The 11,894-nt window shown below is 43.1% G+C and overlaps 3 protein-coding genes across 3 annotated transcripts; all 3 read left to right on the forward strand.

Annotated features, from left to right (window-relative positions):
• The first annotated feature begins 373 nt into the window (after positions 1–373).
• LOC106023952 lies at positions 374–2,955 on the forward strand. The gene is made up of 5 exons (XM_029118554.2): positions 374–696; positions 1,284–1,983; positions 2,415–2,465; positions 2,624–2,670; positions 2,850–2,955. The coding sequence occupies exons 2-5, from the start codon at positions 1,290–1,292 to the stop codon at positions 2,913–2,915; spliced, it is 858 nt and encodes a 285-aa protein (XP_028974387.2). The 5' UTR covers positions 374–696; positions 1,284–1,289; the 3' UTR covers positions 2,916–2,955.
• A 154-nt stretch (positions 2,956–3,109) lies between these two features.
• Positions 3,110–6,915, forward strand: LOC114832305. The gene is made up of 3 exons (XM_029118556.2): positions 3,110–4,384; positions 4,568–5,697; positions 5,830–6,915. Exons 1-3 carry the CDS (start codon positions 3,345–3,347, stop codon positions 6,879–6,881), a joined length of 3,222 nt encoding a protein of 1,073 aa, XP_028974389.2. The 5' UTR covers positions 3,110–3,344; the 3' UTR covers positions 6,882–6,915.
• Positions 6,916–8,059: 1,144 nt separating this feature from the next.
• On the forward strand, positions 8,060–10,641 carry LOC114830314. Its single transcript, XM_029117703.2, has 5 exons — positions 8,060–8,364; positions 8,951–9,650; positions 10,082–10,132; positions 10,291–10,337; positions 10,517–10,641. The coding sequence occupies exons 2-5, from the start codon at positions 8,957–8,959 to the stop codon at positions 10,580–10,582; spliced, it is 858 nt and encodes a 285-aa protein (XP_028973536.1). The 5' UTR covers positions 8,060–8,364; positions 8,951–8,956; the 3' UTR covers positions 10,583–10,641.
• The last annotated feature ends 1,253 nt before the right edge of the window (positions 10,642–11,894 follow it).

Consider the following 11,894-nt stretch of genomic DNA (forward strand, 5'->3'; position numbering starts at 1 on the left):
ACAGTCTACGGTACGGTACTAGAACGTGAAGTTGTGGAACCACAGAAGAACATAAAATGTTTTACTCTTCGTCAGTAGGTGAGGGGATATATCAACAAATCTATAATATCAGGAAATGCTTTACTCAATGTCTTGGGCGGTCACAGTTTCGGCTTGCATCCAGTATAACCACGCAATGGGTTCTCATTGGATTTCAGAGACGAAACGCATGTAATATTATCTAGCCGTTTTTAATTGGATGGCTTTGGCGGTCACAGAGTTACAGCTAGCATGCTTTAAAGCTAGTCAAGGTGTTTTCATTTACAAACCTACAAAACTCCATTGCATTGGCCGGGAATCGAACCCGGGCCTCCCGCGCGGGAGCCGAGGATTCTTTAGCTAAAGTGCCCTAAAGCGTTTCCCATTCATTCCCTATGGTAGTGCTAAACCACTACGGATGCAATATATGTATGGCCACGTATGCCCTCCGAGGCGCTGTGGCAGGTTTTACGCAAGAGGTGGCGAAGATAATAGCCGAATTACAACGAACCACAACAAACACCCGGGAACAACTCATCTGAGCCTTATTTACTTTTTCTGATTCGTGAATTTCTTTTACATTTCAGCATTTGATCCGAGCATTTTACGTTTTGTTACATTAGCGGTTTTAGCTACGTCAGACACACAACAGCTTCTAATTCGTAAGGACTGCCAAAGGTAAGTCGTGTTTTTACATACAAAATATGAGTTCTTTATCATCGATTGTCTTTTTTTTTTATTTGTCTTCGGATCTTTTAATAATGCAATAATAGTAAATACAGCGGATATTCAGAGTAAGTTTGTTAGAACGTAATCTGAATGAAACGTGGACTTGTGGAAACTATACGTTTCTCATATATATTTGTAAGTATTATAGTATTATAGCGCGATCTAAATAAACAAGTATTCTATGTTTTCACGAATTATACAATGTGAATGCGTTCATAATAAGTCACTTAAATGATGTAGCTATTTCTGTATAGATATTACAGAATAGTCTGAAAGCTATAGTTCATAATAAAGTTAATTACAAGATTGTTAATTGTTAATTACTATTGCAAGTGTTGTCCAGTGTATATGTGGGGAGGGGTATTGGTTTGTCCAGATGAGGTTGTGTATATTTGGGGATTGGTTATAGATCTGTATAGTTGAAGGTTGTGTGTGTATATTATACATTGTACTGTATAATTAGTACATTAGCCTGAAAGGTATCATTAAAAATAATTAAATAATTAATTTTGTTTACTCTTTGCTTCATCATTTAGATTAACATGTCACACAGGCCTTCGGTGTTTTTCCCTGGCAAGGTCCAAGTTACCTTTCGGAGAGGCGCGTTAGGTTACCTTCTACAAGTCCCCTCTGATGCCGCCAAGAAGATCAAAGACAACCCTTCTATGCAGGACAAGTCTGCTCCTCTGAAGGAAGAGGTTGTCAGGAAGAATGCCATCAGCGTTGTCTTACAAAGAGGGGGGGATGTGTCAGATAAAGCTGAGGTGTTGGGGGAGTACATACTACAGTTTGGGAAGTACAGAGGCAAGTCCTTCAGGTGGCTGCTGGAAAATGATGTTGGATACACTATGTACCTCATCAAAAATTTGGAAAAAGAAAAAGAGGCAGGCCATTTCAGTACAGAGGGGAGCAGCAAAATCAGTTTGCAGTCCTTTTTGGAATATGCCATGAGCTTCAAAGATATTGAGGAGCTTTCAAAGTTTGAGTCTCACAAAACGAATTCTCCTGCTGTGACCTCAGATTGTGACACTCTGGTTGGCTTTGGTAATCGGGCCAAAAGTACATGGGGAGAAATATGGGAGAGCAGAGCTGATGGGTACGCTTTCTTCATTATGTCAAGGAAATGTGGTACAGGTTCAAAAATGCACAAACTGCAGCAGTACCTGCTAATGAAAAAAGAGTCATTGCCATCAACCGTTACATCACCAGCCTCTACTGCAACTCCTTACTCCCAAGGTATGTCAAAAGTAAACACAAATCATCTGAAAAATATTGCTTGTGGCATCATATATCTTTTTTGGTTTTCATTATGTTTTATTGCATAGCAATGGATGAATGAAGTTTTCCTGGAGAAAGCTATACTGAGTATTTCACCTTCCAAAATCCAGACCATGCTCTGAGTTAAACATGTTTTCTATGTATTTTTAAACACATAACCATTTTACTGAGTTTCCATTTGAGTTAGGAATGTAAGGATTATTCAACAAATAGTTGTGCTACATTTGTGAGGAACTATTGTCACTTATTTTCTAGCTATTTTGACAACTACATTAACTATTGTGTATCGTTGCTACTTTAGGCAAATTACTTCAAATCTACTCATTGTAAACTGTAATGTAACTGCTTGCAACCAAGATCATGTGTGTGTATGTTAAACTTTATTTCAGATTCACCAGCATCAGCAGCTGTAGGAGCACCATCTGTGTCTACTGGCAGAGGTTTTTCTCCATCAGTTTGGCAGGACTATTCACTGAATTATTCTGCCTAACAATATACCTTGGTTATTATTTTGGCCTTGTTCTGGCTTTGTTCTGGCTATGTTCTGGCCATGTTCCTAATTGTTATTTTGCTTGTGTTCTACTAACAAAATCAAAAGGACATGTTCATGACAACATGTCCATCAAAACCTCCGTCTCCATGAGGGTAAGTGTTCATTTGAGTTCCCTTTTTGCATGTCCTCTGAATTTCTGTGCATGTGCATGTATGATATATTTAGTCTACAAGGTCATTCAATTGTGTATTTGTGAAATAAGTGTACTATAAGTAAGTAATCACTGTAGTCTACATGTTGATTTTTTACCTTTTGGTATTTGTGATTCCAGCACCAACACACCCTGCACGTCAGTCTGGGCCGCCAGCATCAACACACCCTCCACCTCAGTCTGTGATTCCAGCACCAACACACCCTGCACGTCAGCCTGGGCCGCCAGCATCAGCCACACACCCTGCCACCGTCAGTCTGGGCCGCCAGCATCAACACACCCTGCACGTCAGCCTGTGCCTCCAGCATCAACACGCCCTGCATCGTCAGCCTGTGCCACCAGCATCAACACGCCCTGCATCTCAGCCTGTGCCAGCCAGCATCAACACGCCCTGCATCTCAGTCTGTGCCACCAGCATCAACACGCCCTGCATCTCAGCCTGTGCCGCCAGCATCAACACGCCCTGCATCTCAGCCTGTGCCACCAGCATCAACACGCCCTGCATCTCAGCCTGTGCCACCAGCATCAACACGCCCTGCATCTCAGCCTGTGCCACCAGCATCAACACACCCTGGATTTCCACCCTCACTTCCACTGCCCAGATATGACCAAGAAATGATTCACTGGAACTGCTCTCAACAGCAAAAGGTATGGATGAAGATGGAGCTGGAAGCCATGGGACTGTGGCCGGGAAGTCCACCTGTGAGGCACCTTACTAACTCTGTCTCTTTGTGGCGTCTACCACCTCAGCCTGAGCTCATTGAGACTGCCTGTGGGCTTCCATCCCCCAAATATTTCCAGCTACATCCATTCTTCATCTGGAAACCAGAGAATGACAGCATCATGGGAAGGCTGAGAAACAATTATGTTCTCCCATGTCTTCACAGTTGTTCTCGACCACAGATAACTTCATCAGGTGTAGGAAGGCCTCGAGTGGTTGTTGGCATTGTCAATCAATATTACTTGTTTGCATCTCGGCTTTGCTGCAAAGCATGCAAAAGGAATTGGTTTGCTGACAATCCTCTGTGGCTGGCAAAGCTCCCTAAAAGGTATACCAACATGTTGCCAGCCCTCCTTACCTACAAGAAAGCGATCTGTAAATCTGTGGTAGATGAATTAAGACGCACTGCAAAATCCCCAAATGACATGGCCAATCAGCTGATGGAGATGATGCACCTAAAGTATGAAAGAGCAAACCTGGCCTACCTGCTAAGTGTGCAGAACATCAAGGATGCTGAGGCAGGGTTGTATGGTCAGAGCACCATCAGCAAATACCTGAGGAGGGACAGTACACCTGCTGCATTTGGGGGGTATGAAGACACAGACGGCTGGTGTGGAATGTCTGTGTCGTCATATTACCTTACAGACTGTCTTCTGCAGGAGTTTCAGAGGCAGGAGCCATCAATCACGCAGCTCTTACAGGGCACATTTGGACAGGTGTTGAGATCCGACCACACCCGGAAGATTGCCAGGAAAGTCACTCTTACATCAGGCACAATGTCATCTTATGCTGTGATGAACGAGAACTGGATGATCATCTCTTGGGTGATGGTGCAGTCCGAGAGTGAAAGGTCTTTGGAGCCCATGTATGAAGGTCTGGCCACACGCTACACTGCTGCTGGAATTGAAAAGGCCAATTACCATTGGGTGGACAGGTATTTATTATATAATTTGTTTAACAATTGTATAAGCCTTTTCAGCTTACATATGTTATTTAATGATATTAATAATTTCATTTAAATCTCAAATAGGGAAGAAAATTCATTATATATTTAATCATGTAACTTTTTTTTAATCCTCTTCTATTTCTGGACATTGTTATGTTTCTTTGTACATAGGGACTGCTGTGCAGCCTTCAGGGTCCAGAATTCTCATCCAGCTGAGCACCTTTTGAGGGAAGCCTGGAGGACTACAGAGGCTACTGTTGCAGAGGTGACATCCGGGGACTTGACCAACATCTGTGCTTCGAGGTCAAAGTTTAATGAGTTCATCTCTGTAAAGCTGGACTTGTTCCACTGTATGAGACGATTCTGCCGGGAGTGTGTCTCAGAGCATCATTCCTTATACAGCTCTTTCTGTCAGTTCCTCTCGGCTGCCTTCACAATTGTGGATCAGCAGGATCTGAAGAGACTGAAGGAGGCCTATGTCTTCTGCGGGATCGTGCCAGCAAATCCAACAAAGCAGCATATCCGGGAGCACTGCAGGACAAAGATCCCTCAGCCACGAGAGCTTGTGAAGAGAGTGGAAGAAGTTCTCCTTCACTTCCACCTGTTAAAAGATGTAAATGACATCCCTCTCTTCAAACCGTCCATGCTGAAAGCCTGGAGGATCCAGCGAGTCCACATGCTGAGGGGCTGTCTCAGTGACCCAGAACGGGAGGATGGGATTCTGTACAGATACGGTGGCACGCTGCAACTCAACCATGTCCAGGGTGAAGGGGCATCTGTGCCCGTGTGGATTCCAATCAGAGGCACTTCACAGCAAGAGGGCTACCACTTCCACCAGGCTCAGTGGGTGACTGGGAACAAAGTCTCCCCAGAGTTATTTCAGGCCCAGGGTATGACTGGTGTGGCACGCTGGAATTTCCAGAGATTGGTGGATCTCAAACAGCCGGGTGTGGTTTTGCCTGCAGTGTTTGACCCACTACTGATCACAGACTTGAACATGGCCTCTGTGAATGTGACGGGGAGCGCCAAATATCCAGCACTACAAGTCTCCAACAGGGACACGGGAGAGAGGTTTGGACTCGAGTACGTTGAGCAAGGGTGCCGTGCTGTTCCTCTCGACTGGGAAAAGCACAGATCTCAGAAGAGGACAGACATGTCCGTATTCCTGACCCCTCTCCCTGTTGAGAAATGTCAACCCTCAGCAACACAGCTGCCGCCGACTGTCAGATTTCCTGATTCTGCAGCTCCTGCTACTGAGGCTTTAAAGAGAGAAAGCACTGAGGAGCCCCAGATGGACATAGGTAATTCAGAATAATACCACAAACATAGGCATATCTCTCTCACACTAACTCAGTCACACGCACCTAAATATGCTTGCAGACACATGCATTCTGCATAATTACTTTCACTGAAGAACTGTTCCTCTCTTTCAGATCTGCCCTGCACACCTCCACTGCCTATGACCGCCTCACCAAGAAGTGCACGCACGGGGCCTATCAAGACTGGTGGCCGGGTCTTTGTGTTGGACCACAATCGGTGGCCTGGCCCAATGAGGGTGGCTATTGATGGTCTGCTTGCCAGGCATCATGGACAGAAGGACATGCTGAAACTGGTGGACTTTGACTATGCTTCCATGGTGCAAAGTTCATGTGCAGACCCCAACAGCCTGCTTCACCCAACCACCAAACACCACATTGGAAGGTATATTAAACACCTGGCCAAATTAAAAAACACCAGTTCCTCCCTTAACACCAGTCCTGAAAAGCTCTTGGAGACCCAACAACTGTGGCAGCACTTAACCATGGGAAGTGACACAACCTGTGTCCCTGTAACAGCACTCCCACCTGCAGTTGTGAACCCACCCGCACTGCCCACACAAAATGCTCCTCTTACTGAAGCTGCCATAGAGAAAATTGTTTTGGGACTGATGGAAAAGCAGCAACAGTCAGAGCAACAACAGCAGCAAAAGAAAAAAATGACAAAAACCTGCCTTTCATGTGGCCAACCCAAGTCCCGTTACATGAATGATGGCTCCTCAATTCATTATTTTTATCAGAGTGGGCATGTTAGGTACTTCTACTGCTCCACAAAAGTATTTAAAACATATGGAGCAGAGGGCCTCACAAACCCCAAAATGTCTTTTGAGGATTTCATGTCAACACCCTTCTTTCAACAAGAACTTGAATCCATAAAACAGAAAGTGGAACAACAGAAGGACAAACAAAAGAGGAAGTCAGCAGATGTGGTACCCTCTGGCCGTTTGTGCAGGTTCTGCCATTTGGAACTAAAACAGGGCCCTAATAGTCCTCACATTCACACAGGGTTCCCCGGAGTGGCAGGGAAATATATTTATTGTCCTGCCAAGGTGTTCTCCCTCTACCAGGCCAAGGGTATGGAGAAAGAAATGACCTGGAAGGAGTTCCAGGCATCTGCTTTTTATCAGGATGAAAAGAAAAGATGGATGGATGAAAAGAGGAAATGTTGATTTACACACACACACGCATCCACACACACACACACACACACACACAAACAAACAAAATGGCCATAATCTTTTAATAAAACAATTTTGAAGTTCAATACAATTCTCTTGCCTTTAATTTATGTTTACATATTGAACATACTGTACATGAAGTCAGACAGGGTTGCTTATAATTACATTGTGGCACAAGGTACATGAAAAATCAACTGACAGAAAAGTTTGGTTTGTGTAACCCCAAATCTAAGTTAAGATTGGCAAGGAGGTCAAAGGCTGGTCTGTGCATTCAAGTCGACTGCAGGGCTGAAGAAGGTTTTTACCAGGTCATCGGATGAAGTACTTTTGTTTCCTCAACAGGTAGGGCTGATAAGTGAGAATAATCCACTGCAATCTTTAACTGAAGAGGAAAATCTTATGGTAGAATATGTGCAGTACATGAATGTGTTAATTATTTTGAAAGGTGTTATCTTTAAATTAATTTCACATCAGCATAAATGAATGAAGTAATTTGGTCTTTAAAATAACACTTTCACAAATGCAGAAAATCCCATTACAAAATACTATTATTTTAATACACTGGATATAAACTAGTACACCTGAAATAAGATGGGGAATGTATAATATTTTGAATACATTTGGAGTATATTATCAATGTTCTGAAATATTATTCATCAATCATATGTTATCAGTATACAAAAATATCAAGTAAAAGTGGGTCTATATTAAAACACTGAATTATACTTGTACTAAATAGTATAGTAAATATAACTATTTAGTGTACAAAGGTACAATATAAACGTTCCAAGTAATACACTTCAAGTACACTGTGTTTTGGGCTTGGGAAAATACAGTGCATGATCAAATAAAACCAATAGTGACAAAATCTAATTATAATCTATCATTCAATTCCCCAATACATGGGGAAAAAATATCAGAATACAGTTTCCTTGTTTAGAATTGAACCCTCAATGAAAGCGTTTCAAGAAAATGGCAGCCTGAAAAAAATAAAAAGAGCCCTAAAGCGTTTCCCATTCATTCTCTATGGTAGTCCTAAACCACTACGGATGTAATATATTTTCGGCCACACACTGATTCAGTGGCGCTGTTTCGACAAAACGGCTGTTACAGCTATACGCGACTGGCCCCCGCGCGGGAGCCGAGGATTCTTTAGCTAAAGTGCCCTAAAGCGTTTCCCATTCATTCCCTATGGTAGTGCTAAACCACTACGGATGCAATATATGTATGGCCACGTATGCCCTCCGAGGCGCTGTGGCAGGTTTTACGCAAGAGGTGGCGAAGATAATAGCCGAATTACAACGAACCACAACAAACACCCGGGAACAACTCATCTGAGCCTTATTTACTTTTTCTGATTCGTGAATTTCTTTTACATTTCAGCATTTGATCCGAGCATTTTACGTTTTGTTACATTAGCGGTTTTAGCTACGTCAGACACACAACAGCTTCTAATTCGTAAGGACTGCCAAAGGTAAGTCGTGTTTTTACATACAAAATATGAGTTCTTTATCATCGATTGTCTTTTTTTTTATTTGTCTTCGGATCTTTTAATAATGCAATAATAGTAAATACAGCGGATATTCAGAGTAATTTTGTTAGAACGTAATCTGAATGAAACGTGGACTTGTGGAAACTATACGTTTCTCATATATATTTGTAAGTATTATAGTATTATAGCGCGATCTAAATAAACAAGTATTCTATGTTTTCACGAATTATACAATGTGAATGCGTTCATAATAAGTCACTTAAATGATGTAGCTATTTCTGTATAGATATTACAGAATAGTCTGAAAGCTATAGTTCATAATAAAGTTAATTACAAGATTGTTAATTGTTAATTACTATTGCAAGTGTTGTCCAGTGTATATGTGGGGAGGGGTATTGGTTTGTCCAGATGAGGTTGTGTATATTTGGGGATTGGTTATAGATCTGTATAGTTGAAGGTTGTGTGTGTATATTATACATTGTACTGTATAATTAGTACATTAGCCTGAAAGGTATCATTAAAAATAATTAAATAATTAATTTTGTTTACTCTTTGCTTCATCATTTAGATTAACATGTCACACAGGCCTTCGGTGTTTTTCCCTGGCAAGGTCCAAGTTACCTTTCGGAGAGGCGCGTTAGGTTACCTTCTACAAGTCCCCTCTGATGCCGCCAAGAAGATCAAAGACAACCCTTCTATGCAGGACAAGTCTGCTCCTCTGAAGGAAGAGGTTGTCAGGAAGAATGCCATCAGCGTTGTCTTACAAAGAGGGGGGGATGTGTCAGATAAAGCTGAGGTGTTGGGGGAGTACATACTACAGTTTGGGAAGTACAGAGGCAAGTCCTTCAGGTGGCTGCTGGAAAATGATGTTGGATACACTATGTACCTCATCAAAAATTTGGAAAAAGAAAAAGAGGCAGGCCATTTCAGTACAGAGGGGAGCAGCAAAATCAGTTTGCAGTCCTTTTTGGAATATGCCATGAGCTTCAAAGATATTGAGGAGCTTTCAAAGTTTGAGTCTCACAAAACGAATTCTCCTGCTGTGACCTCAGATTGTGACACTCTGGTTGGCTTTGGTAATCGGGCCAAAAGTACATGGGGAGAAATATGGGAGAGCAGAGCTGACGGGTACGCTTTCTTCATTATGTCAAGGAAATGTGGTACAGGTTCAAAAATGCACAAACTGCAGCAGTACCTGCTAATGAAAAAAGAGTCATTGCCATCAACCGTTACATCACCAGCCTCTACTGCAACTCCTTACTCCCAAGGTATGTCAAAAGTAAACACAAATCATCTGAAAAATATTGCTTGTGGCATCATATATCTTTTTTGGTTTTCATTATGTTTTATTGCATAGCAATGGATGAATGAAGTTTTCCTGGAGAAAGCTATACTGAGTATTTCACCTTCCAAAATCCAGACCATGCTCTGAGTTAAACATGTTTTCTATGTATTTTTAAACACATAACCATTTTACTGAGTTTCCATTTGAGTTAGGAATGTAAGGATTATTCAACAAATAGTTGTGCTACATTTGTGAGGAACTATTGTCACTTATTTTCTAGCTATTTTGACAACTACATTAACTATTGTGTATCGTTGCTACTTTAGGCAAATTACTTCAAATCTACTCATTGTAAACTGTAATGTGACTGCTTGCAACCAAGATCATGTGTGTGTATGTTAAACTTTATTTCAGATTCACCAGCATCAGCAGCTGTAGGAGCACCATCTGTGTCTACTGGCAGAGGTTTTTCTCCATCAGTTTGGCAGGACTATTCACTGAATTATTCTGCCTAACAATATACCTTGGTTATTATTTTGGCCTTGTTCTGGCTTTGTTCTGGCTATGTTCTGGCCATGTTCCTAATTGTTATTTTGCTTGTGTTCTACTAACAAAATCAAAAGGACATGTTCATGACAACATGTCCATCAAAACCTCCGTCTCCATGAGGGTAAGTGTTCATTTGAGTTCCCTTTTTGCATGTCCTCTGAATTTCTGTGCATGTGCATGTATGATATATTTAGTCTACAAGGTCATTCAATTGTGTATTTGTGAAATAAGTGTACTATAAGTAAGTAATCACTGTAGTCTACATGTTGATTTTTTACCTTTTGGTATTTGTGATTCCAGCACCAACACACCCTGCACGTCAGTCTGGGCCGCCAGCATCAACACACCCTCCACCTCAGTCTGTGATTCCAGCACCAACACACCCTGCACGTCAGTCTGGGCCGCCAGCATCAACACACCCTCCACCTCAGTCTGTGATTCCAGCACCAACACACCCTGCACGTCAGTCTGGGCCGCCAGCATCAACACACCCTCCACCTCAGTCTGTGATTCCAGCACCAACACACCCTGCACGTCAGCCTGGGCCGCCAGCATCAACACGCCCTGCATCTCAGCCTGTGCCACCAGCATCAACACGCCCTGCATCTCAGCCTGTGCCGCCAGCATCAACACGCCCTGCATCTCAGTCTGTGCCACCAGCATCAACACGCCCTGCATCTCAGCCTGTGCCGCCAGCATCAACACGCCCTGCATCTCAGCCTGTGCCACCAGCATCAACACGCCCTGCATCTCAGTCTGTGCCACCAGCATCAACACGCCCTGCATCTCAGCCTGTGCCACCAGCATCAACACACCCTGGATTTCCACCCTCACTTCCACTGCCCAGATATGACCAAGAAATGATTCACTGGAACTGCTCTCAACAGCAAAAGGTATGGATGAAGATGGAGCTGGAAGCCATGGGACTGTGGCCGGGAAGTCCACCTGTGAGGCACCTTACTAACTCTGTCTCTTTGTGGCGTCTACCACCTCAGCCTGAGCTCATTGAGACTGCCTGTGGGCTTCCATCCCCCAAATATTTCCAGCTACATCCATTCTTCATCTGGAAACCAGAGAATGACAGCATCATGGGAAGGCTGAGAAACAATTATGTTCTCCCATGTCTTCACAGTTGTTCTCGACCACAGATAACTTCATCAGGTGTAGGAAGGCCTCGAGTGGTTGTTGGCATTGTCAATCAATATTACTTGTTTGCATCTCGGCTTTGCTGCAAAGCATGCAAAAGGAATTGGTTTGCTGACAATCCTCTGTGGCTGGCAAAGCTCCCTAAAAGGTATACCAACATGTTGCCAGCCCTCCTTACCTACAAGAAAGCGATCTGTAAATCTGTGGTAGATGAATTAAGACGCACTGCAAAATCCCCAAATGACATGGCCAATCAGCTGATGGAGATGATGCACCTAAAGTATGAAAGAGCAAACCTGGCCTACCTGCTAAGTGTGCAGAACATCAAGGATGCTGAGGCAGGGTTGTATGGTCAGAGCACCATCAGCAAATACCTGAGGAGGGACAGTACACCTGCTGCATTTGGGGGGTATGAAGACACAGACGGCTGGTGTGGAATGTCTGTGTCGTCATATTACCTTACAGACTGTCTTCTGCAGGAGTTTCAGAGGCAGGAGCCATCAATCACGCAGCTCTTACAGGGCACATTTGG

This window comes from Esox lucius, chromosome 5 (genome assembly GCF_011004845.1).
Source record: "Esox lucius isolate fEsoLuc1 chromosome 5, fEsoLuc1.pri, whole genome shotgun sequence".
NCBI lineage: Eukaryota > Metazoa > Chordata > Actinopteri > Esociformes > Esocidae > Esox > Esox lucius.